We start from the raw sequence: 27,664 nt of genomic DNA on the forward strand, positions 1-27,664 counted from the left end.
GAGTTTGCACTTTCGCCCCGGGTCTGTATGGGTTTCCTCCGGGTGTTCCGGTTTCCTCCCACAGTCCAAAGATGTGCAGGTTAGGTTTGGCCATGCTAAATTTCTTGTCGTATCCAAAAAGATTGGATGGGTTACTGTGTTACGGGGATCGGGTGGAGGTGTGGGCTTGGGTAGGGTGCTCTTTCCAAGGGTCGTGCAGACTCAATGGGCCGATTGGCCTCCTTCTGCACTGTAAATTCTATGATGATTTTATGATTCACACCTGTGGGTGATTTCTTTGCCATAATATTCCTCATCTCCACAAACTGATTCTACATCCTGATCTCCTAACTATTGCACCAATTCCATCCTTGGTCAATAGTGCTACCCCTCCACCTTTACCTAACTTCCTTTTTCTTCTTGAATGCCATATACCCCTCAATATTCAGGACCCAATCCTTGTTGTCCTGCCATCACGCCTCTATAATGGCTATCTGAAAGAGATAAAACATATAAATACACAAATAGTCAAGATTAGATGTTATCTGTAATTTCGTAGCTGATTTGTTCCTCGTGACCTTTCCCTCTAGTTGGTGGCCAAAACAATACACCCACTCATGCCATTGTGCCTCTATTGTTCCTTAGCTTGAATTGAATGTTTTCCTAACTCCTTATTGAACTACCATTTTGCCCCTCACTTGATGATAATGGTAACAAGTCTTACAACACCAGGTTAAAGTCCAACAGGTTTGTTTCCAACACGAGCTTTCGGAGCGCAGCTCCTTCCTCAGGTGAAGTCTGAATGAAGTCCTCCTTCATTCACCTGAGGAAGGAGCTGCGCTCCGAAAGCACGTGTTGGAAACAAACCTGTTGGACTTTAACCTGGTGTTGTAAGACTTGTTACTGTGCTCACTCCAGTCCAACGCCGGCATCTCCACATCATGATGATAATGATGAGCAAGGGATATGGCATGCCTTCAGGTTGCAATTTGTGTTTGAATACAAACTAACGTAAAGTTAAAGATTGCATTAGATCAAATTAAGTGGCTTTATCAGGTTGCCAGGAAAAGTGATAAACCCAAGGATTGGGGGAAATTCAGAATCCAACAAAGAGTGAGATAGAGATAGATAGAGAAATACAGCACAGAACAGGCCCTTCGGCCCACAATGTTGCGCCGAACTTTTGTCCTAGGTTAATCATAGAATTTTGGACACTAAGGGCAATTTTTCATGGCCAATCCACCCAACCTGCACATCTTTGGACTGTGGGAGGAAACCGGAGTACCCGGAGGAAACCCATGCACACACGTGGAGGATGTGCAGACTCCACACAGACAGTGACCCAAGTCGAAATCGAACTTGGGACCCTGGAGCTGTGAAGCAATTGTGCTATCCACAATGCTACCGTGCTGCCCTTAAGAAGAAGTTAACCTACACTCCATTATTCTACCCTAATCCATGTACCTATCCAATAGCCGCTTGAAGGTCCCTAACGTTTCCGACTCAACTACTTCCACAGTTGCATTCCATGCCCCCACTACTCTCTGGGTAAAGAACCTACCTCTGACATGCCCTCTATATCTTCCACCATTTATCTTAAATTTATGTCCCCTTGTAATGGTGTGTTCCAGAGTGACCAGGAAACCGATGAAGGGAAATGAGAATATGAATGCAAGTCAAGAGCAACATAAAGGCTGACAATAAAAGCTTCTTTAAGTGTGATTAACCAGGACAAATGATGGTCAATTACAGGTGGATGCGGGAGAATGTTTAATGGAGCAATTGTACAGAGCCTTGATGAGACCACATCTGGAGTGTTGTGTACAGTGTTGGTCTCCTTATCTCAGCATTTGCCATAGAGTGACTGCACCGGCGATTCACCAGACTAATCTCTGGGATGGTGGGATTGCCTCATAAGGAGAGATTGAGGAAACTGAACCTTTTATAGAGTTTCAAAGAATGAGAGATGATCTCATTGAAACGTACAAAATTCTTATAGCATGTGACCGAGTAGAAATGGGTATTTCCCCGACTGGTGAGTTCTAGAACCAGTGCACATAGTCTCCGAATAAGGGACAGTCCATTTAAGACTGAGATAAGGAGGAATTTCTTCACTGAGGATGGTGAATCTTTGGAATTCTCTAACGCAGAGGTAGTGGAAGCTTTTTCAAGCATTTTCAAGACCAAAATCGGTTTCTGGATATGAATGACATCAAGAGATCTGGGGGTAGTGGGGAGAAAAAATGGGTTGAGGCAGATGATTCGACATTATCTAATTGAATGCGGAAAAGACTTGTCAGGCCGACATGGGCTGCTCCTATTTCCTGTGTTCCTTTAGTTCTCCTGATTGTGCATAGCATCTCCATAGATGCCCAATTTTGAAGGTGGGTTAGGGATCACATGTTGACCAGATGCTGTAAGGACAGTAGATTAGATTCCTTGAAGCACCAGTTGGGTTTTTGAGATAATCTGGTGGTTTCATAATCACAATTACTGATTCAAGATTTAATAACTAATTGAATTGAAACGGATGCTGGGAAATGAACCCTTTTGGATTCCTAATCCAGTAACATCAGCACTACCTCACTGTCCGCAAACACACTGGGCGGGATGTTCCACACCTCCCACAAAGAGTTTCATGGCAGCCCACCCTTGACCAGTGGTGGGATCAGCTGTTAGTGGCGGGATTGGAAGATCTTGCCGCCGAGAACAGCTGAAAATTCCAGGCACACTGGGCACGATTCTCCCAGCCCCGCGCCGGGCCGGAGAATCACCGCAACCGCGCCACGGCGGCGTGCGATTCTCCGAGGTGCGGAGAATCGCCGCCATTTGCGCCGGCAAGCTTGGTGTGACGTCGGTCGCAGGCTGCTGTAGGAGGCCGGGCCGCCGATTCTCCAGCCCGGATGGGCCGAGCGGAAAAAGCAGATTCCCGCCGGTGCCGTCCACACCTGGTCGCTGCCGGCGAGAACTCTGCATGGGTGGGGGTCTCCGATGGGGTCTAGCCTGCGGTCGGGGCCCACCAGTCGGCACCCCCCCCCCCCCCCCCCCCCCCCCCACCCACCCACCCACAACACGAGCCTACTTTGTTGCACATCCGGCCCCAGAACCCCCGCACCATGTTGTGTCGGGGCTGGCGCGTTACGTAAAGCCACCGCGCATGCGCGGGTTGGGGCCGCCCCCAGTGCGCGCCAGGAAGTGGGGCTGGAGCGGCGTGCTGGCCCCCCCTATGGGGGCCAGCATCGCTAGTGCCCGCATCTGTTTCACGCCGTTGTGAAACGCGACAGCTTTCACGATGGAGCGTAAGCTCTGTCCCGCGATCAGAGAATCACGTCCCTTATCCTCGATATCATCAGGATTGAGAAACCTAGCTGATTCCTAACCACCCATCCCACTCCCCCTAGCCCGAGGATACTGAGGCTAATTTTAGTATCCTGGCTTCTACGTCAAATGAGATAAGAAGTAACATGATTACAACAGTCTTGCTAAAGCACAACATTATAAGAACATAAGAACTAGGAGCAGAAGAAGACCTTCCGGCCCTTCGAGCCTGCTCCGCCATTCTATAAGATCATGGCTGATCTTTCGTGGTCTCAGAACCACTTACCCGCATTCTCGCCATACCCCGTAATTCCTTTATTTTTCAAAAAAACATCTACCCTATCTTTAAATATATTCAATGAAGTAGCGTCTCCTACTCCTTTTGGTAGGGAATTCCATACTTTAACTACCCTCTGAGTGAAGAAGTTCCTCCTTGATTTAGTCCTAAATCTACTCCCCCTAATTTTGAGGCTATGCCCTCTTGTCCTACTTTCACCTACCAGTGGAAACATCCTTTCTACTTCTATCTTATCCATTCCCTTCAAAATTTTATATGTTTCTACTAGATCCCCCCTCAACCTTCTGAATTCCAGTGAATATAATCCCAATCTACTCAGCCTCTCCTCATACGATAACCCCCTCAACTCCGGAATCAGCCTAGTGAACCTCCTCTGCACCCCCTCTAGTGCTAGCACATCCTTTCTCAAGTGTGGAGGCCAAAACTGCACACAGTACTCCAGGTGTGGCCTCACCAGCACCTTGTACAACTGTAACATCACCTCTCTACTTTTAAACTCAATCCCCTTCGCAACGAAGGACAAAATTCCATTTGCCTTCCTAATTACTTGCTGCACCTGCAGACCAACCTTCTGTGACTCATGCACAAGTACACCCAGGTCCCTCTGCATAGCAGCATGCTGTAGCTTTTTACCATTTAAGTAATAATCCGTTCTATTGTTACTCCTACCAAAATGCACGACTTCACACTTATTGACATTATACTCCATCTGCCAGACCTTTGCCCACTCACTCAATGTGTCAATGTTCCTCTGTAAGGTTTTACAGTCCTCAGTACACTTTGCTCTGCCACACACCTTCGTGTCATCTGCAAACTTGGATACCTTACACGTAGTTCCCAACTCCAAATCGTCTCTATAAATTGTAAATAATTGTGGTCCCAACACCGATCCCTGAGGCACACCACTCGTCACTGATTGCCAGCCAGAATAGCACTCATTTATTCCCACTCTTTGTTTCCTGTTAGACAACCAATCCTCTATCCATGCTAGTACTCTACCCTTAACACCATGCATCCTTATCTTATGCAGCAGCCTCTTGTGCGGTACCTTGGTTATTTATAGTACATTTAGGCTTCATTTTTTAAAACTAAGTCTCAATACTCAGCCACGTATATTTATACATGTTAGACCCACTTGCATAAAGCATGCGGGTGTCAGTTGATCCTTCTGTAACTTCAGTGCAAATACTCTGGCAGAGATAAACTGAGAGGATTAAACCCCCTTGTATTGCCGTTGGATATTGTTGCACATGTTTTCATTTAAAATTTAATGCAGACATTGGACATTTGGTTATGACTCAGATCCTTGATTGAGAGCAGGCATACATTATTCCACAGAAAACATGTGCCTGCCTCATGACTTGTCCTGATAACTGCTGGGTAGCAGTTAAATGCTTTTTTTTATCATCTCCATCTCCGTTTCCATTTTCCATAGTATTACACTATTTTAGGGTTCATCTTTTTTTTAAAAAATCATTAACATTTGCCAAACACCCACGTGGGATAAAATGTTTTAATTATGTGCTGAATTTACATTTGGAACAGATTCAATGGTATACATTTCCCACATGGCTACCACAGAGGTGGTATTTGCACATTTCCACATAACGCTAAATGAATACAAAATCCACCAGAAATACATAAACCTTTTCTTCTATTTCTGGAAAATCTCCGACTCTTATTGGCCTCCATATTATGGATGCTGACATTCTCAGTACCTGGTCACATGGTGCATGTGATGAGGTAGGCTTTTGATCCAACAAGGGCCTTGAAACGCCAAAGTGTTGATACAGAGAGCCTTGTGGTGCCTGAATGAATTAAAATATAATTTGCAGGTTGTCCAGATTACAGTTTAATTTGAAGAAATTCACAGCAAGAATGTATGGAATCCCGGTTTGTCCCCTTCTGATGTTTCTAAAGTCTTGATGTCTTCATTTCCATTGGCTTCTCAGGCTGTCAACTCAGTTGATAAAGCAGCTACCGATCTGTATTTGTTTTATGTGACATAATGTGATACTAAGGTAATCACATGTGATGGTAGCTGTTTAGGCAATGCCTGTTTTGATTGATTACACCTTTATCCACAATAACTTCAATATAGTTTATCTTTGCTGCTGCGTCATAGTTTGTGAAAAGTTTTTTTTACTTAAATATACTTGCAGCTTTAAAACCTGTGGAAACCTCCTTAAGTTTTAAGGATAAACACATTATGCAATGATAGTAGGCTCTTGGGTTGAGCAACAGTCAAGGTACTTATAATTGCTTTCTGATGGCACTTTTGCAATCGTCAGTGAGTTATTTGGATCATGTGCCAGGCAAAATGCTAGTTAAAACACAAAAATTAGCAGTTTTTTTAACGTTGAAAATAGACTAGTATGATTGAGTTTTAAAAGAACTTTCTTTCTTAAAGATTACTTTGCCTGATGATTTGCAACTACTGCAAATATGGTTTGGTTTAAGGTGGAGGAATTTAATAGAAATTCTTGCTGAATCCTTTGTGTTGTAGAATTCTATCATTTAATATTCTGAGTGCAAACATTTGGATATAATCTATTTCATATTCATTTGGCACATTTTAAGAGTCTATTTCAACATCAGCATATTTAACATTTGATATTCCTATAAATTATTTATTTATTCATGTGTTGTTTACTCATTTCTTTTACTGGTATTTATCACATTGGGTGGGATTTTCCATACACCCGCCATGGTGTGGCCGCCTGCTATTGGCCTGTGGCGCAGTCTTCCGCAACCGCCACTGTTAACAGGGTTTCCCATTGTCTGCACCTTCCCGCCACCAAGTTCCCTGGAAAATCGTGCTGGCAGGAATGGCCGAAAAATCCCACCTGTAGTGTTCTACAATAATACCATTCTGAATCTAGAGTTAGCAAGAATTATAAACAGTTCTTTTCATCAGGATATCCAATACTTATAACTGCACATTTACACTTCTGTACCATTATCTTTGAGTCCCGCGAGAGAGAAGAAAATTAAACTTTGGAGGAGAATGGGCCACAATAATGCTTAATGCTCTTAGCCATTGTTGTGATATTGTGTACATGGTATTGTAAGGGTGCTCAGCAGAGCAAGGATTAATGTAGAACTGGAGAATGGCACAGCCCACAATATGCTGTGATGAGTCATATGGTGATAGACTCAAAGGACACTCTGGAAACACACCTGCATGGTGTGCATTACCATGCATGGCAGTAACCTAGGATCTGGAAGACTATTTATTCATGAAAGCATTTAGATGAGCACTTGCAATGCCGTAACGTACAAGGCTATCGACCAAGTGCAGGAAAATGGGATTAGAATGGATAGGTACTTGCTGGCCAGCACGGACACGATGGGCTGAAGGACCACTTTCTGTGCAGTAAAATTCTATAACAAAATTTCAGAGGTGACACAAAGGTACGAGGAGGAAACAACACCCCTCAATTACATGGTTGGTAAATCAGAGCAGGAGTTGGGAAAAATTCAACTAGGTTTACTGTGTGGCAAAACAGCAGCAGAAAAGGCATGCAAAGAAGCTGCAACCCTGAAAGACTTTGTGAAGAATCAATTATTTAGTCATGAAAAAACATGATATTGAATATTACTTCAGTAGAAACTACATTAGAACCATCAGTAGCAATTAAATGATGCATTGATACCCAAAATGAGCTTTTTTAAAAATAAATTTAGAGTACCCAATTCAGTTTTTCCAATTAAGGGGCAATTTAGCGTGGCCAATCCACCTACTCCTGCACATTTTTGGGTTGTGGGGGCGAAACCCACGCAAACACGGGGAGAATGTGCAAACTCCACATGGACAGTGACCCAGAGCCGGGATCGAACCTGGGACCTCGGTGCCGTGAGACAGCGTGCTAACCACTGTGCCACCATGCTGCCCTATACCCAGAGTGAGTTGACAACAAGTTCACAAGAAAATAAAAGAAAGAACAGTTCATTATCCTTCAAGATCAAATGTGAAAGGAATGGGAGACATTCAGCAACATGGAGAAATGAAGACGATCTTGAACACCAGAATTGAAGAACTGTAGAAACATGGAAAAATAGGATCAGGAGTGGGCCATTAGGCAATTCTAACCTGCCTTGTCATTCATCATGATTGTGGCTCTAAATCAAACTCCATAGCCTGTTCCTACCTCTGCTCTTCTCCAGCCCCCATCCCCCTTCATATCCTTTGATCTCTTTCACCCCAAGAGCTATATCTAACTCTTTCTTGAAAACATACAAAGTTTTCGCCTCAACTGCTTCCTTTGGTAGCGAATTCCACAGGACCGCCGCTCTCGCTGGGTGAAGAAATGTTTCCTCATTTCAGTCCTAAATGGTTCTACCCCATATCCACAGACTCTCCCACCATCGGGAACATCTTCCTGAATCTGCCTGTCTAATCCTGTTAGAATTTGATGGGTTCTATGAGATTTCCCCCTAACCCCCCCCCCACATTCTTCTGAACTCCAGTGAATATAATCCTACCCACTCAATCCTCATATGTCAGTCCTGCCATCCCAGGAATCAGTCTGGTAAACCTTAAATGCACTTCCTCCCAACAAGAACATCCTTGCTCAGATAAGGCGGCCTAAACTGCACACACCACTCCAGATGTGGACTCACCAAATTCCTGTATAATAGCAGCAAAACATGCCTGCTCCTGTACTCTAAATCCTCTCACTATGAAATCCAACATACCATTTGCCTTACTTGAAGAGACTTTGCTAATCACTGGAAAACTCTGAGCAAACGAGCTTCGCAAAGAAAAGGAAAATCTGTTGAAAGACCTTCACACGCTACAAGTATTCCTTCGGTCAGGGTTTATTCCTCTTCGGTCAGGGTTTATTCCTTTGGAAGATTACAAAGAGAAGCAGCATCCGGAAGAATCGGCAGGGAAACGTGTTCCATATTCCAAAAGGAAGCCGATAGCTCCAAGAAAGGGACTGAAGAGCTGACGAAGCAGTTGAATGGCAAAGAAGAGGCATTGGAAGGAAAAGCCATCGAACTTTCCCAGTTGCGGACAGATAAAGAGAAGACCGAAATAAGATCAGAAACTGTAAATCTGACACTTGGGGCCCAAGGCAGCAATAGAAGAAAAAGCACTGGATGTCTCGGATGTACTGAAAACCATTGAGCTAAATGAAAAGATTCATAAGTTTGCAAAATGATTTGAAAATAAAGCAGCAAACAAATGTTTGGCTGAAATTGTGAAAAGAGGAAGTGAAGGTTCCATTCGCAAAGCATAAACGTCCAGCAAGATCCTGGCGGATATCACGGAAAAAGAAAATTCGAGTCCAGTCTAGGAATAAACGTTCCTTTCAGAAGGAATGAGATAAACCCACAGTGTCTTTATAAAAAACAAAACAAAAACAATTTTTAATAAAGACAAAAATTTGAAGGAGCGCAAAAGATGAATAAAATGGAGATCGGCCAGTACCAGAGACAGAGTATTACTACCTTTCGTCCAAACATGACAGACCGAGATGTGGCTGTCCAGCCTCCAGACCATCCAAATTCATAAAGTCAGAGGCTTAATTTAAGGGGAGAAGGGACAGCAAATGAAGATTGTGTTGTAACACACACTTAGAAGGGAGGAAAGTTTTCTTTGTAGAAGAGCGAGGAATGTTGTGATATCGTGTACATGCTATTGTAATGTAAAGGTGCTCGGCAGAGCAAGGGTTAACGTGGGACTGGAGAATGGTACCACTCAAGGCATGATGTATAGAGTCACATGATGATAAACTCCGAGTGAACATTCTGGAAGCCTTCCTACATGGTGAGCAGCACCATGCATGACAGTAACCTAGGATCTGTAAATAATTAATTGAGACATCTAAATAACCTATTACAGCCATTGTATGCTGTTACAGGTATTAAATTGAATTGGTTTGAGAGTCTGTTCTTTTTTGGGAATGAATTAATGGTGATTTATCCTCTTTTTTTTTCCCCTCCATAAACTCGACTTATGTGCAGAAGTTTGGTTTGAATGTTTGAAGTTGTTGTTCACTAATACTGGGGAGAACATAATTTTGGCAATAAAAAAGCATGGCTGCAGTTCAGATCTTCTAGTAACTGAGTTTGAGAGTTATAGGAAAATCTGGCAGCCTAATTGAGTGCCGGGAAATGGCACAAGTTCCACTTTTGTTGGGTCTGTGCTGAATTCCCATTGCTTTCCAACTGAGTTCCATTTTCACAAGATTTTTTCACTGCATTATGGTAATGAATTCTTATTCAATTCGGTTTTATGCATGAATAGTGTTGTTGCATTAAACAGCTGCCCGTAGAACATGCATGTTGAAGCACAGTCACATTCTAGCATTCATGGCAGTAGTTTCTTAAAGCTGAAATAATTTAAATCTTTGTCACCCCTATTGTGCATAGTATTCAGTACTGCTCTTTTTTTGGAGGCTTAAGAGAATTAATAAAAGGGTTGCTGGTGACGACTTTTTCATGAAATGAGGCCGGCTTACATCCAGTTACCTGCCAGAGAGAACTGCTTTAGTAATGCTAAAGGTCAGCAGGAAACTGATGAGGCATCAATGGTCGTCCTAACAATTCCACTGTTGCTGGCAGCAAGCACGATGACAATCTCAATTTCTTGACCCTATGCCATTTAAGAGTATGAAGGCTTGTAAGACCAATGGGCAGAATCATGTGTCAGGTGACAGGATCCTGACCGGGAAGCTGATAAGAGCCCTGCATCAACTCTTTCCGGGAAGGTCGGTCAGTATTATAATTCTAGTCAGCCCACCTTGACCGGCTACCCTGGCGGCAACAGAAATCGGGGAAGTGGAAGATACGCCTGTTGGAAGCTTTCAGCCAATCGGAGATTACAGTCATTTTGTATGGCAGCTTTACTGGGGAGATGGCCGCAGCTGCCGGTACGGCACCCACCGGAGACCCAGAATCTAGGTCAAAGGTGAGTGATGCCAGGAAGGGAGATGCAGGTGAGGGATGGTTGCAGCTGGCAGGGGATTGTATCCTAACAGTTTCCCCACCCCTTCCCAACACCAGGGTCTCTCGATCAGATACTCAGTGCCTTCGAGAACCTGCCACCCTCCCACATGATTAAATGCCACCCTGCTCCTAAACCTGCATCGCACAGAAGATTCTGCCCAATGCTTGGTCTTCACCTCCCCACCCACTCCTAACCTGAATTACATTTCACAGGAGTGGTTGAGGCATTGACCATTCCACCCGTCCTTGGCCTCATTTTAAGGATTCCAACACAGCCCTTGCCCAACTTACCCCTTCTTTCTTGGGCCAGTCTGCCCTGATAAAATCCACACTAACGTACCTTGGTGTCTGGCTCCAGTGATAATCTTCACTGTGTACTGTTAGAGGTTTAATGTTTGAAAAATCTATTTTCTGACCTTCCATTTCCAGATTTAACTGAGACTAGAAGGTGGTTGGGTGACTAACCCACTCCAGGGAGGTGCTGCTGTTGGCCTGGTTTATTGAGTGCCAGGAAACCTAGCAGCTTTGTGGAGGTGAGGACTTGGGAAGTGAGTGCGTCTCCTTCCTCAATTCAGGTATGTGCCCAAGGATCCTCCATGATCTTGCACCCAAAAACCTCCTTCCTGATGCCTCCAATCTAAAATCCAGCCTCTTAAACATCCCCATCGTTAGACCTCTAATCGATACTCCATCACCTCGCCTCCAACCAACCTGTAAATCATGTTGGCATCTGGGCAGGGAATTGGATGTCACGTGCTGTGAAGTTAAAACACCACAGTGGTCAGAAGTGAAAGTATTAAAATGTTCACAGATAAAAAATGACCACTGCTACAAAACTATCTTGTCAAGTGGTCATGGAAAAGATTTGTCATTTTCAAATAATGCTCCCATCAAGTTTGGAATAGTTTTATAAGTGTCTTAACCGATCTGCCAATTTGCCTGCTTCAGATCTCTCGTGAAGAAACCTACAACTTCACCCCATGCTTCTCTCAGCATCACCTGCTGCATTCCTCTCCCCCCACTTCCCTCATCTCTAATACCATGGAGCTCATGAATGTCTTGGACACCAAGATCAAGACCAGCGGTGAAGTTGCCTCCACTGTGTCTTTCTTTTTTTTTGCCTCAAATTCAAGGCCCCTCCCCTCTGCCTAAGGCTTTTGTGCCATTGCCAGGCGATTGGGGCTTGATTCAACATTGTTGGATATTTTGAACCATCTCAATACAGTTGCATTCCGGTGAATAAGCCCTACTTCTTTTGGAACTTTAACTGAGAAAGGGCACAAGTTCCCCTGCCTCAGTATAACAGTCATGCTCCTCCGCTTTCATCTCTATTTGCTCCTTCTACATGTGCTCAGTGTTTTCCTCATTGTTTTCTCTTCAAGTGTCTGGGATAGATATCTTGGATACGATTTAACGGAAACATTCGAAGTGTCATTTTGGGCGGGTTTGGTGGGGTGTTTCTTGCCAGTATTTTTGGTGAGATCCACACTGACATTTACCCACACTTATCATTTTTTTGGGCCTTTTGAGTTTCTCCCTGGTCTAGCCCTCACTTAGAAATGTTTTCAGCAATGGGGAGCTAATTTCGCCGGCTAGAGCGGCTCCTCCGAGATCGTACCGCCATTTTGAAAGCATATCTCGATCTTAAGTGAACTTCAGGGTCGTCGTCCCCGCACCCCACCAAATGGCAATGTCACCCCTGGCACTCGTGTGCATTACCCCACAGCCCTCCAAGTGAGATAATCCCACTATGGGGTTGCTGAGGGCCTCCCTTTACAGGCCGCCCCACCTCCCGCCCGTTTTGAACCCCCATCCTTCACCCTCCCCAATCCTTAGGCGGCCCTTAATACCCCCTTCATTCCCTCCTTTCATGGGTATGGCAGCCCTCAGGCCCCGGCCCTTGGCAGTGCCACCCTCCCCTGTTCCTGACCACCCACGTGTCTCCAATGGCCTGGGAGAGCCACAAGGTTTCGTTATGCCTGGTCCACACAAACGTGCTAAAATGTGCTAATACGAGGTCTCCCAGGCACGGGTGTTCGTTCCCGGACCTCGAGGAGAAACAAATGCCGACACATTTAAATGTGCCTAAGGGCTGGCTGACTGACAAGTGAATAAGCGAATGCATTCCTCCTTGAACGTTCCGCTATTCACCGCTCGCTGTACCGACTGGTTTCCTTGGCGATGACTGCTGCTAGAAGACGGAGGGTCCTGCGCAGATGCCCCAGCACGCTCAATTCTTCCCCCCCCCAACGCATGTAATCCTTTGCGCAGTCTCTCATTGAGGTGCCAGTAGAACCCTTTATTGGGATTAAAAGAATCAACTATACAACCAGAAGTGTAGACTATCTACATCATCGAAGGCCAGTACAGCATTGAAAATTGTGATGTGATGCAATTTTAAAATGCTTGGTAGTTGTTAGAAAGGTAGCCTTTGGTTCTATTGTTCTCTCTGGGAATCAGAAATCCATCCTTAATCATTTAAAAACTCATAAATAGGTCATTTAAATTCTGCTGCTCTTGGCAGTATTAAAGCATTTTTAATTATTAGATTTACTGAATGTTTGAAACTTAATTTGAAAACCCCCACTCATGATGTACATCTATGTAATAGCATTAGATTTGCATTTACCATTCGTGTTTTAGATTTGTACTTCAGATTGGTGGGCATTTTTTCTTTGAAATGGGAAACCAATTTTATTGCCAAAATACTGATTTCTGGTACCTGGAATTCTGATTTTTGTTGGAAAAGGCTGGCAGCTCTGCAGAAGCAGATCATCCACATATAAGTATGCCCTATGCTTTCTCTCCCCCCCCCCCCCCCCCCCCCCCCCCGCACTCCGCTCTATTCCCTCCACCCAGTGAAAGACCCCAATGCAATGGACAGTATCTCAATTGCTAAGACAAACAAATGAGGATACCATGGACAACCATGCCTTGTATCTCTGTTCAATTGGAACTAACCTGAACTCAGGGCATTCGTACCCATACTGGAGGTGAGGGCTCTGTACAGGAGCCGAATCCATGATATACATTTTGGTCCAAAGTCAAACTTTCCCAAAATTTCAAATAGATACCCCCACTCAACCCTATTGAACACTTTTTCAGCGTCCATTAAATAATCACTTCCGGCACTGGGGAGGGAGACGGAACGACATTTAACAATTTCTGTATGTTGGCTGAAACCCTTAACAAAACCAGTCTGCTCCAAAATCAACCCCAGAAGGCAGGACTCCAGAAACATTGCCAGAGCTTTTGCCAATAACTTGGCGTCCGTGTTCAGCAATGAAATGGGCCAGTATGATCCAGACTCCGTAAGATCCTTATCTTTTTTCGAGATCAGGGAAATTGTTTCCTGCGCCAATGTGGCTGGTAGCATCCCCCAAGCAAAGGAATCATTGAACATATACAACAAGAGTGGGATCAACTGACCCGCAAACATTTTATAAAATTCAAGGAACACACCCTGATATCGCCTCCAACTCCTCCCTTCTATCCTGCCCCACCACTGAGAAGAACAACCCATCCAAAAACTGCATCATTGACCGTCTCCTCATGAGGCTCTGATTGGTATAGCTCTCGATAAAAGGCCTCAAACGCCACATTAAGCTTCCCTTGGGTGCAAACCAATCCGCCACTCATCCCTTATCGGCACTATCTTCTGGGAGGCAGCCTGCTATTGGTGCTCAAATAGACGACAGACCTTCTCTCGTATTTGTAAAAGGCCCCCTTGGAACTGATTCACCACCTTGCCCATCAAGAGCAGATCATAATCCATCTGCAGTTTCTTCCTACTCACCAGCAACTCCAGTGTTGGAGGAATAGAGTACTTCCTCTCTACCCTGCCAGATTTATCCACCCTGCCAGATTTATCTTTATGCACCTTGTAAGATATTATCTCCCCCCCCCCCCCTCCCCCCCAGCAGCCACATTCAATGCTTTCCACAGTGTGGAAGGTGATATCACCTCGTTTCCATTGAACTCCATGTAGTCCACAATGGCCACGGGTATACAGTCCCTTGTCTGCCAGCAAAGCCGTGTCCAATCTCCACGGGGGTCACTGAGCGGGGCCCGGTTCCAACATCAGATCCACAAAGTATGGAGCATGTTCCGAGATAACGATCGGCGAGTACCCAACCCCCTTCACCTCAGGAAGAGACCTACCTGTCATTATGAAGTCAATGTGGGAGTGGGCTCGATGGACGTCTGAGAAAAAGTAAACCTCCTTATCCCTTGGGTATATAAATCGCCACGGGTCTGCCCCCACCACCCCCCAGAATTAGTTGATGTGAATCTGGATCTGGGATGGAAGCCAACACCTTATTGATAAACTTCGTATCATCCCAGTTTGGTGCATCCCGACATACCCGCCAACGACGCATTGACAATTACATACCTCCCGCCTGGGTCCAGCAATAATTTAACAGCTGAAAAAGATACCTTCTTGTTGATCAACACTGCAGCCCCCATCCCCCAGCCCTGTTTTCAAAAGCCAAATGGTATACAAGGTTGGTTTAGCTCAGTGGGCTGGACAGCTGGTTTGTAATGCAGAACAAGGCCAGTAGCGCGGGTTCAATTCCCGTACCAGCTTATCCGAACAGGCGCCGGAATGTGGCGACTAGGGGATTTCACAGTAACTTCATACTTGTGACAATAAAAGATTATTATTATATTATTACCTGTCCCACCCAGCCCATCTGTAACTTTGATTGGTCCTTGATCTGCAAATGGGTCTCCTGTAAAAACACCACATCAGCCGTCAAAATTCTCAGGTCTGCAAACACCCGTGACCTTTTTACTGGGCCATTTAGCACCCTTACATTCCATGTTATCATAACTGGATAGGGGGCCTTCTACACTTCCACCCCATCCCAGAGTCACCCATTCCCCCTATGTGGGGTAATCCAGCGAGTGCCAATACCAGGCCCACCCAAGATGGCTGTCAAACCGCCATTAGACCAGAACAAAGAAAAGCATTTGTCACAGTTACCCGCCCCCGCAACCTGCCTTCCAGCCATATCACAGCCCAATAAACCCCCAAAGGAGGAAATAGGCCCTGATCCTCTCCCCTCCTTGCCTCCAAACCCAAACAAAATAAGAACAAAAATCTGAAGCTCATTACCTAAAAGAAAAATCCTAAAGAAATGAGCTGCAGGTACTCCCACTCCTCCGCTCCCGTTAATTAACTTTTCTTTAAAATTTAGAGTCCCAATTTTTGTTTTCCCATTAAAGCGCAATTTAGCGTGGCCATTCCACCTACCCTGCACATCTTTTTGGGTTGTGAGGGTAAGACCCACGCAGACATGGAGAGAATGTGCAAACTCCACATCGAACCCGGGCCCTTGGCGCCGTGAGGCAGCAGCAATACTAACCACTGCGCCACCATGCTGCCCTCTCATTAACCAACTTTACAGCTGGCAGGGTGACCACCACACAGGGTAAAAATAGAAAAATAATCATACCAATAACCACATTCAACATAAATATGAAAAGATAGAGGGAAAATGAAAATCAACATCCATCTGACAAACAAACCCAAAAATATAAACTCCAAATTCAAACTTGTGCAGAAATCCCCCCCCCCACCCCCCAGCAATTCCCCATAACCATGTCCCCTTAGCCACAATACGAAAATCCCATCATAAATACAGATACAAATGCCCCTAACAATTCACATATTAGTTTGTCTCCAGTCCATGTTTATTTATAAAGTCATCTGCTTATTCCAACACATCAAAGTAATCATCTGTCCCGTTAAAAGTCACTTGGAGATGGGCCGGGTACACTACACTAAATCGCACAATACTTTTGAACACCTTCGTTGAAACGCCTCATGCCTTCTCGCCAGCTCCACTCCCACGTCCTGATATATTTTGCTGGCATGGCCTTCCCATCTAGATTTGTGATCATCTTTCGCCCACCTCATGACCTGCTCCTTGACTTGGTAGTTGTGAAACCTGACCTAATCGGGGCTTCTGCTTTAGCAATCAATGAGCCATGTCCAATTCAGCCTAACATCTTGGCTTGGCCATATAGCCATAGGATTTGGGCCCTCTGACAGTCCAACGATTCTGAAATGTTTCCATCTGGAGCGGTTTTCCAGATTGTGCACCTTGATCTTCAAAGCTTTATGTCCTTCAGCCATCAGTGCCATCTCCGGCTGAAGGAAAACATCCAGTAACTCTGATTCGAGAATGCCACCTCCACCCTATGTGTCACCGTGCCTTGTTCCTCCACTTAATCCCTCTCCTCCACACGGGTGGGTGCTGGAGCTCCTTCCATCGTCTTCGGAGAATGCCTGCTGCTGCTTTTTAAATTCTTTTGCCAAGAAGCTTGTCAGCATCTCGGCCATCCATGGAGTGTGCAAAGTTGCAGCAGGAGCCTCCGCCATTTTCTCCACCAACGAGGCCAGAGACTGGAGAGGGTACTGAGCCAGGTGATGCTTCTGTGCCTGACTACTATGTTGTGTTATATTTGTTGGGCAATACTTTATGTGGGGACCTTAGCCCATCCAGAAATTCCATTCTCCCTCAAACATCACCCAGAAACTGGGCGAAGAGGGCCAAAACCAAAATATCCTGGAGGGAGCCACGACATATGCGACAGCTCACAGTTTGGCCGTGAGAAGCCACAACGATACAAAATTTTAACATTGTGGTTAAAAATTTTTGTAATTCCTCTGTGTTCAGATTCTGAATTCACTCTTTGCAATAAAGTGCAACATGTTAAGTGCCTTAGCATATTTGATTGTTGTATTTTAACAAAGCCTTTACAGTACTGCACCTTATTTCAAAGTACTCACAATTCACACCTCTTTAACCTGGGGTTACCCCAATCTTTGGATCTGTAAAGATTTAATTACCTGCAAATGCTCGCATTCTAAGCATTGTCTGGCATCTTTGAATTTGTCTTATATATGTTTCTAGAACATACCTCTTCATTTACCTGAGGAAGGAGCAGTGCTCCGAAAGCTAGTGTTTGAAACAAACATGTTGGACTTTAACCTGGTGTCGTAAGACTTCTTACTGTGCTCACTCCAGTCCAATGCCCTCGTCTCCTTCTTCATTATTTCGAAGTGTAATGTTTAACCAAGTTTGAATAACACTCTTCATGGTCCTGATTCATTTGTACATGTTATCTTCACAAGAAGCTGCGTAGCACTAACCTTGTGGACTCAGCAATGTGTTTCCAGGAGTTTGTGATCTGAATATTGTGGTTGCTTATAGAGAATAATGCAACCATTTAATTGTGGCCTATCCCATGTCATAATTGATGATCTTCCCTGAAGGTTGATTTTTTGATTTCAGGTGGAGATGGAGCATCTACTGACCAGTTTTTCCTGGATCAGTATGTGGCAGTGACCAATTATGATAAACAGGAAAGCACCGAGATCAGCCTGTATCAAGGACAAGTAGTGGAAGTAATTGAGAAAAATGAATCTGGTAAGTTATTTTTGGAAAAATAAACAAACTTGGCTGTCTGATGTTGAAAGATTGACACTGGTTTGAACATGTCTATCCAAGTATCTCACCCACCATTCCATAAAATGCAGCAATAGTCGATGCCAATTCCCATACTTGATTGTTCGCCTGTTTGTACAGATCATACTTGTACATTAACATATCCGTGATCCTTGCAGCCTGTGAATTTCAATTATTTTTTGATCTATTATACTTGAAATGGTAATAGTGCTGTTCGGATGGAATTGAGCTACTTATAATTCCCTTGATAATATCAAGTTGGATTATTTTGCAGGACAGTGCAATTGGACTCTCTTCACTTTTAAGTGTGCTGTGCCACTACTAGAATTTTCTATCGTTATGTTTATTCTTTGTTTATCATTTAACTCCTTTTGACTTTAGTGGTGAAGAATACTCGAGTGATAAATACAGTAAATGTTAAGTATTTGTCTCTGCACAAGTTATAGTTATTGACTTAAGTATTAGGTAAATAATTTATCAAGTAACTGGGGTATTTATCATGTATGGTTCGATGGTGGAGGTCAGCCTGTGAATACAGTTTAATGTACTATTTTATAGCATGCTGTTCTTTTCCAGAGATTGGTTGGTTTAGAAACCATGGGTTGTTTATATTTTTGTCTGAATTTTTCCAAGCCTCATTGAGCGTTTTTTATTTTGTTTGCCGAGGGTCCATTCCATTATTCAAGTATGTTACCCAAATTCAGGACTTCCTGGATCATGTATACATGAGGGGCAGATATCCAACTCCCAAAGTAATTCCTATGCTGGCTGCCTTCTGATGTGTAAGAGTAGCCCAGAAATGGTTTGCCCCAATAATGTTCCTCAACCTGAGGAAACAACATTTTTTAAATGCAAGTATCTTCCCACAGAAGCATGGATGTGAATTCAGCAGAGTACTTACACCAATTTCCCCTGGTACATTGCTTGTTTTACCCTAGGGTTTGCTAAATAAGAGAGATGCCACCTGCATTGCAGTAACCATAAGATCCATTAGTTGTGGGTAGACTTTACATGGTAACTTAAATGTTCTTTGTTAGTAACAAGCAACTTTGCTACCACAAGCTGTTGCATAATTTACAAAAGTATTACAGTACTCATGTCAGGATTGTGCTGGGTATCTATTCAGACCAAAATGTTAGAATCCTGTCAGGTACAGGCTGGAGCACCTCAAGAGGTTATTCTGAGCTATCTCTTCAGGAGTAAATATATGTTCAAATCACCCCAGAATAAAATCAGGTTTTTCTGGCCTTGATGTAGAAATTTAGTAGCATCCATTTTGCTTGCCTCACCCAAAAAAAACGCTAACAGCCCGGGTTGAAATGGGGAGGCCCGAGGATTTTGGGCTTCCGATCTCATTATGATGATGAAGGTAGAGCACGCGGAGCCCCCTCAGCCCAAAGTGTCAGATGTTTTGTGTTGTGCTCCGGATCTCAATGGGGATCATTAGGGTTTGTCTGTTTCCCACAGAAAGCTCTTTAGACAGTAGGCTTGTTTACAGATGTATGTGTATCTCAGTAACTCTGCACGGGTCTGTACTCCTCTTTGCCTCCAGATCTCGCTTACTTAATCACATAACATTGCATTATAGTTACATCAGTATCAGATGTTTCTGATCACCTTTCTCCCCAATATGTTTATCCCAATTACATACATCCTCCTGCTCCTGCAAAAGTCCCAGCCATCACATTGTTGGTCTCTGTGGTGCCTTGAGAATATCTACCTGATCTGATTCTTACCTCGCGCATGGAGGTTGAAGACATCTGCAATCTCTTGTTGGTCAACATGAATATCTTGCTGCTGGATGATTGTATAGCATTGTCTTATTTCTGGTTCCTTGTCTCCATCAGGATCTGTATAATAAGTCCAAATTTCCATTGGTTTCCTTCCCAATTGTCTCAAGGCTTTTCAGTTCCTTTTTCTAATTCCTTGGTCCGTTTATTACCAGACCTTCTTTCCGTTGGTCTCATCCACACTCGCCCTGTGCTGCAGCAATTTTCAGTCGCGTGGTCTGTGTGAAGTTATGAGCTTGATTATGTTTATGTTTCTTCTCACACTTCTTAACTCTCTCATGATCAGCTGAGGTGATATTAGGTCGTAGTTTTTGTTGTCGAGCTGGAATGTGTTTAGCCATCCTCCCATCAACAAAGCTAAAGTTGAAATCCCATTTTGTAGCGCTGAGGTTCTGTAGCTAGAAAGAGCAAAGTTAGTATCTTTTTTGTTCCCCCATCAATTCCTTTATTGTTTGAACTCTTCTCTCTGCCTCTACATTCAACTGAGGATATCTAGGCGAACTAGTCACATGCATGAAACTATATTCCGGCACAAAGTTATTGAACAATTTGATAGCAAACTGAGGACTATTGTCCAACACTACAATGACCAGAATGCATGTGTGACAAAGATTCTCTTCAGCGATTGAATGACTACCTCCACATTGATGCTGTGCGGTCTATTCACTTCAATCCATCTGGCAATGACAAAGATGAATACTTTGTCTTTAAACTCAAATAGATCCATTTCCAGGTACTCCCAAGGCCTGAAACAAAGTGCTTGTGGTTCTTTTTTTTTCAAAAAAAGCTTTATTGTCACAAGCAGGCTTACATTAAACTGCAATGAAGTTACTGTGAAAATCCCCTAGTCGCCACACTCTGGTGCCTTTTCGGGTACACTGAGGGATAATTCAGAATGTCCAAATCACCTAACAAGCACATATTTCGGGACTTGTGGGAGGAAATCTGAGCACCGGGAGGAAACCCACGCAGACACTGGGAGAACGCATAGACAGTGACCCAAGCTGGGAATCGAACCTGGGACCCTGGCGCTGTGAAGCAACAGTGCGAATCAATGTGCTACTGTATTACCATGCCGTGGTTCCCTCTGTTGTTGGCTCTTCAGTGCACAGATAGGGCAATTTAAGATGCACTCTTCAATCGAACAACTAATGCGAGGCCACCACACTGACCGCTGGGTTCTTGCTCGGTGTTTTGCTATTACCAAGGTGTTTTGTTTTTGGAGAAAACTTGTCTGTTGTTAAAAACTAAGAAATCATCAATGATATTTCTCTATTCAAAGTACTGGTGTAGTACTGTATTATTAGGAATATACTCTGGCCATCTTTTCTGGCAATCTTTTGTTTAGATGCATTCATCATCCTGTTGTTCTGCTTGCTTAATCGCTTGTAATCTATTCTCAGTGGCTGGTGAGTGTTTGGGAATGAAAAGTATCGGTTTCCACTTAATGACATTTAAATCTTTCAATTTGATTCCTTTCATCAGTATTCTTGATAGTGCATTGGCTGACATCTGATACTTACCTTCAACGTACTCTGCCAAGAATTGTATCTCATTGGCCTGAGTCTGATACATTGAATTATAGCCAACTGTTTGCAATTTCCTTTAGGTTGAGAAGAGTAACCAAAGTCTGTGGTTGGTTTCAATTTTATATCTTAATCCCATCACACAATCAGAGAGCTTCTCACATGGCCATGTGGCTGCCAATACTCCTTAGTGATTGCATTCCTTTTCATTGTGTGTCTGGGAGTGATGTTGGGGTGTGGTCTTTTTCCTTCTTTTTGAACTTGAAGCTAAACTGCGCCCAAACCTGCAGGCTGTGCTTCTTCTGTTACAATTGCTGGCAATTCTTGATCATAGTGTGCTAGAATTTCAAGTGGAATTGGAGGATTTTCGACCTATTGCTGGACCCCATTCCAGCACCGCTGTTGATGTTATCTCAATAGCTGTCATTGATTTCTGCCATGTCTTTAAAACACTGATTTCCTAGGGTGTGGGAACTCTCTAATCACCTTGGTTTTCTGTGAGCTGTGAGCATTCCTGAAGCTTGCATAATGTGCCTTTGGAATTTTATCATGGGCTTGCAAATTCTCATTCTCAAACCCTGCTTCCTGTAGAACTTTGAGGATTACTCTCACTTGATGGTCATGTTCTCCCCATGAAGAATGTCATCCATATGACACATTACTCCTTCCATGCTTTTGACGGTCTCGGACATCATTCTTTGGCATACCTCTAGTGCAGAAACAGTTCAAAACCTGTGAAAAACAATAACGACCGAATGGCATTATAAAAGTGGTTGGCAGTCTTGATTCTTTGCCCAGAGGCAAATGCCATTAGCCCTCTTTTCACACAATTTGGTGAAGAGGATACGTTTTCCTAATTTTCCGAGAGTTTCATTAACAGATGTCATCGGGTGCGTTGCAAGCTCTAGTGATTTATTTAATGGAGATGAATCCACGCTTATTCTCATTGAACCATTAGGCTTTGGTGTTGTGACCATTCCAGAATGCTGCATCGTTGATCTGTTACTGGACATTCGGCAGCATTTATGGAGAGCTGAACGGAGTTAATGTTTGAGTCGCAATGACTTTTGTACAAAATTACAAGCATGTTTTCCTGCTTAATAATGATGATTTTTGGTTCTGTTTGACATGCAAAGGTTTAATGGTTTCTTCATCTTTGCACCTCATTCTCACAAAGTGTTGACTTGTTACTTTCAGTGTAGTCCCCCCTGGGCCTTGCAACTGTATGGAGAATAATTGTAATGTGATCTTTTTAAACCACTTTACGTCAGATGAGACTGAAACAACTGCACCTGTTTCAAATTTAAGATCTGTGGTGTGTCCAATCATTCATGCTCCAGTAACTATTTTCTGTTTTGTTAAACTTCTCCTAAGAAAAAGTTTTTTTTTTCTGTGACTCTTCTACTACTTGTATTTGATTTGGCCTTGTTATTTTATCTCGTATTTTAGATTGTCACACAATTTAAAATATCCTGTCTACACAGTTATGTCACTTTGCGCCCCTGCTGGGCATTCTTCCCAGTTTTGCAGGGATTTCCTGCCATACATAGAAAATTTCAAGATGCTGTCTATGACTTTTCCTGGGTATCACAGGCTTTTGAGTCAATGCACTTTCTCTTTTCTGTCCATATATTGAATGGCCACACTCTCTTTTCCACTTTCCCCACGAACAACCGCTCGCTCTTGCTTTCTAAGTTTGGTCTGTCATACTATCTATACTGCCACTGAAAGTAAAATTTTCCACTCGTTTGCAAGATGTCTATTAGATGTTTCATCTAAGATCCCACTACTATATAATTATGTATAGAGGGACAACACAGTAGTGCAGTGGTTAGCACTGCTGCCTCATGGCGCCAAAGGCTCCAGTTCGATCCTGCCCCGGGATCCCTGTCAATGTGGAGTTTGCACATTCTCCCCGTGCAGATTCTCCCCCTAGTTGAATTGGCCACGCTAAATTGCCCCTTAATTGGGGGGAAAAATTGGGTTCTCTAATTTAAAAAAAAATGATTATGTGTACATCTGAGGATTGCATGGTTTAAATTTTCTGCGAGCCAACAGGCATTTATGATCACATCCACGCATTCACCTGGTTGTTGTTTACTTTCAGAAAATTTTGCTTGTTCCACGATTACATTTTTTTGAACACTAAAGCATGCATGATGTGCCTGGAGGACTTAATTGTAAGACCTTGAAGCCTCATCGACTGTCTCATCATTACGTCATCTGCAATTGCTCCTACTGCATAAAATAAAGTGCTGACCTGATTCTTTGTTTCATTTTGTGCAAACCTGATGATGTTCTGTGTCTGAAAAAACTTTTTCTCAAGTTCTATTAGTGTTCTATCAGTGTTGAACCTGTTGAGAGATTTCAGCTCTTTGGAAATGTTCTGAGAATGGCACTGTAGACTCCATGGTTGTCTTAAGCTCAGGATCTGTTGCAGCTTCATTAGTTTGACCTGTAGATTATGATCTGTGCTTAGTGCTGTCCAGACTCCAGGTCTGTGTCTCAGCTGCATATGTTGCATGCATGATGCTCTGAATTATCAGGTGAGTCTTCAATCCATTTTCTTTTTATCCTTTTTCCAAAGGCCTTTAAGTCTGCCGGGTGTGCAGTCTTCATTTGGGAATGTTTCTGGCTCTTTTACTTATTGCTGCTGCCACCATGTTTGGTCCTGTGTTCAGGGTCGAGATGGTTTTTTTTTAGTGCTTCTCTGTTTCCCTAGGAAAGCTACTTTAGTTTATAAAAAACAATTCTTGTTTACTTACACATATATGTACATCTTCGTAATCCTACACAAATTGTATTTTTGCTTCCCTTCAGATCTCAGTTACTTAATCGTGGGGCTTTATATCATAGTTACATCTGCGGTTATATCAGGTGCTTCTGATAACCTTTACACCAGCATTCAGGTAAATAGGTCAAGAAGGACATTGCAAGGTCCTGTTGCAATTTTGCCTGGCCTCGAGGCGCAATTGGGGGGGTGGGGAATGTGACGTGGTGGAGGTTGGGTTGGAGCCGGTGGGAGTTTCAGACTGGAACCGGAGTCGGGAGTAAGTTTGGAAATCCCAAGACTAGGGAAATTATGATTGATCTTATTCTTCATTCCAGCTGCTTAATGAAAGCAATCCGTACTGGTTGACTTAGGTGCAGGTTAACTTTCCAAGGGGGAACAGAAATAGATATTGAAGTCCCCTTATTTGCATATGTTAATGTATAACACCTCCTCCCTGTCGTAAATGATGCCTCTAGTTTTGGCCCTTGCCAAAATAGTATCTGGACTAGCTTCCACCTGAGTTTTTGGAATTGCTATGACAACCCTGGGCGAGTGCACTGTCAGCTGCAGCCCCAGAGTCCCAACAGAAGTGAATTACCAATATTTGTGTATTTTCCTGAGATCTTTGATCCTTGACTGCTCCAATGAGTTACAGGCACCAGGGCCGGGGTTCTCCCCTACCCGGCGGGGTGGGGGGTCCCGGCGTATTGGAGTGGCGTCAACCACTCCGGCGTCGGGCCTCCCCAAAGGTGTGGAATTCTGCGCACCTTTAGGAGCCAAGCCCTCACATTGAGGGGCTAGGCCCGCGCCGGAGTGGTTGCCGCTACGCCGACCAGCGCGAACGGCCTTTGGTGCCCCGCCAGCTGGGGCCACCTTCGCCAGGCGGCGGAAGTCCTTGCATGCGCCAGATGCTGACGTCATACCGGCGCATGCGCAGCGGAGGGGGTTCTCTTCCGCCTCCGCCATGGTGAAGGCCATGGCAGGGCGGAAGTAATAGAGTGCCCCCACTGCATAGGCCCGCCCGCCGATCGGGGGGCCCCGATCGTGGGCCAGGCCACTGTGGGGGCATCCCCCTGGGTCAGATCGCTCTGCGGCCCTCCCCCCCCCCAGAGCCCGCCTGCCAATCCTGCCGGCACCAGAGGTGTTTTGATTCCTGCCGGCGGGATTGGCCTGTCAGCGTTGGGACTTCGGCCCATTGCGGGCCCGGAGAATCGCCGCGGGGGGGCCCGGCGACCGGCGCGGGGGGGCCCGCCAACCGACGCGGCGCGATTCCCGCTCCCACCGATTCCCGGGTGGCGGAGAATTCGGGCCACGGCGGGGCGGGATTGACGCCGGCCCCCAGCAATTCTCCGACCCTGGCGGGGGGGTCGGAGAATTCCGCCCCAGATTTGTAAGTAAAATATTAACAAAACTGTTTATTTATACAAGAGTAAACGATGAACATATATGGAAAGAATGGAAGAATTTACTGCTAATCAACTGATTCCTAACTCCTGTCCCATCCTCCACCCAGACACACGGTGGGGGTAGGGAAGGATTGTAAATAACAGGGATTAAAAGGGCATGAGATGGTTTTTACTGCTGAGGTAGTGGTCTTTGTAGCCGGTGGTCTTCCACGGTTGCGAAGTGTTAAAACCATCGGTTGGTTTGGATCTTCTAATGGTTGTCTTCAATTAGAACATGCAGGCTGTAGTATCCTCACTGATGAGTCACTTTCAGTTGAATGACCTCCACCAGACTGGCTGTCCTGACTCAACTGAGACAATATTAGAATCTTTCAACCTGATTTCAAATAGGATTTTAAACAGCCTCCCTCCTTTTGCAGGTGGCACTGGAACCTCCCACAGATTGAACCAACTGCAGAGAGAAAGGCCATAATTTGAGGAAAATCAGTTTCAGCTCCTCAGCCTTTTAAGCAGAGTGAAAGTTATATTGCATATAGTGTTTTAAACCTGCCCCTTCAGACCGAGACCCTCAGATCAGACAGGCCAGAGCTTGTGCTCCCGACTTCTTGATCCAACCAAAAACTAACTTGGAGAAAAAGGCTCACAAAGAATGCCTACCAGCTCATCGAAGGAGAAAACAGAGGGCGCGATTCTCCGATGTCGCTCCGCATCGGGAAAGCCGTCGTGAACTCGGTTGAGTTCAACAACGGCGGAAACGGCCCTGATCGCAATCGACTCTGGCCCCGGGAATGGCTAGCATTGGGGCCGCGAGGAACATGGGGGGGGCGTGAACGTCGAAAGAGCGTCTTCAGCGCGCGACGCCCGAATGACGCCGCTCCGTGTCGTAAAAGGATGCGATCCACGCAGAGAAAAGGAGGGAGGGAAATGTCGGAGCCACAGAGGGCCGCCCCGAGGTTCCGTGATACGGACCTGGAGACCCTCCTCGATGAGGTGGAGCAGCGGAGGGGCATCCTCTGCCCAAGACGAGGCCATCGCCACCCTTCCAGCGTTGTGCGACGGGCCTGGCGTGAGGTGGGCACGGCAGTCAGGTGCTGTGGGGCAGACCCCTCGTTCCGGGGAGCAGTGCCGCAAGAAGCTCCACACCTCACCAGGGCTGCCAGGGTAAGTGCCACGAGGGTGCCCCCGGTTCACGACCATCCCCCCCCCCCCCCCATGTCCTCACCACCCCCCCCCCCCCTCCCCCCCCAAAGCGCGGACACGAGGGGGAGCGGAATGAGTGGAGGGTGGTTAACAAAGTTGTCACAGACCAACACGGTTAGGGCAAGCACGGTAGCATGGTGGTTTAGCATAAAGGCTTCACAGCGCCAGGGTCCCAGGTTTGGTTCCCGGCTGGGTCACTGTCTGTGCGGAGTCTGCACGTCCTCCCCGTGTGTGCGTGGGTTTCCTCCGGTTGCTCCGGTTTCCTCCCACAGTCCAAAGATGTGCGGGTTAGGTGGATTGGCCACGCTAAATTGGCCATAGTGTCCTAAAAAGTAAGGTTAAGGGGGGGGTTGTTGGGTCACGGGTATAGGGTGGATACGTGGGTTTGAGTAGGGTGACCATTGCTCAGCACAACATCGAGGGCCGAAGGTCCTGTTCTGTGCTGTACTGTTCTATGTTCTAACATGAGCGCAGTAACCCCCTGGAGAGATGACATGGTGTAGCTGCAACTTTCCCCCCAACCTGTGCCAATATCTGAACGCCCTGATGATATCCGTCCAATTGTGATGCTCTATCTATCCCCCCCCCCCCCCCCCCCCTCCCCCAACAGGACAAGACTGCTCACAACAGCCGGGTGCGCAACAGAACCGGAGGGGGTTCACCCGTTATGCACCCCCTGACAGTGTTTGAGCAGAGGGCACTGGACCTTGCTGGGGGTCTGCCACCCGGGAGGTCGCGCAATGCGAGGTTGGAGGTGCAGAACCAAGTGAGACAACCCTGTATGACAACCCCCCCCCCTCCAGCCCATCCTCTCTCCCCTCACACTCTGCCCACTGATCCCCCATCCCTGTCCCCTCACACTCTACCCACTGCCCCCCCCCCCCCCATCCTCTGTCCCCTCACACTCTGCCCACTGGACCCCCCATCCTCTGTCCCCTC

At 45.3% G+C, this 27,664-nt stretch overlaps 2 protein-coding genes across 4 annotated transcripts in view; one reads left to right on the forward strand and one right to left on the reverse strand.

Annotated features, from left to right (window-relative positions):
- The window catches only part of LOC119965166 (EF-hand calcium-binding domain-containing protein 9-like), a 583,421-nt gene that overhangs the window by 551,737 nt on the left and 4,020 nt on the right, over window positions 1-27,664 (reverse strand). The window lies entirely within an intron of this gene.
- Window positions 1-27,664, forward strand: part of sh3pxd2b (SH3 and PX domains 2B) — a 338,186-nt gene that overhangs the window by 261,865 nt on the left and 48,657 nt on the right. For both annotated transcript variants that reach the window (XM_038795540.1, XM_038795541.1), the window contains one exon: window positions 17,857-17,991. In XM_038795540.1, the coding sequence (XP_038651468.1) occupies window positions 17,857-17,991 (135 nt within the window). The remainder of the gene's footprint in view (window positions 1-17,856; window positions 17,992-27,664) is intronic.

Source organism: Scyliorhinus canicula, chromosome 4, assembly GCF_902713615.1.
Source record: "Scyliorhinus canicula chromosome 4, sScyCan1.1, whole genome shotgun sequence".
Classification (NCBI taxonomy): domain Eukaryota; kingdom Metazoa; phylum Chordata; class Chondrichthyes; order Carcharhiniformes; family Scyliorhinidae; genus Scyliorhinus; species Scyliorhinus canicula.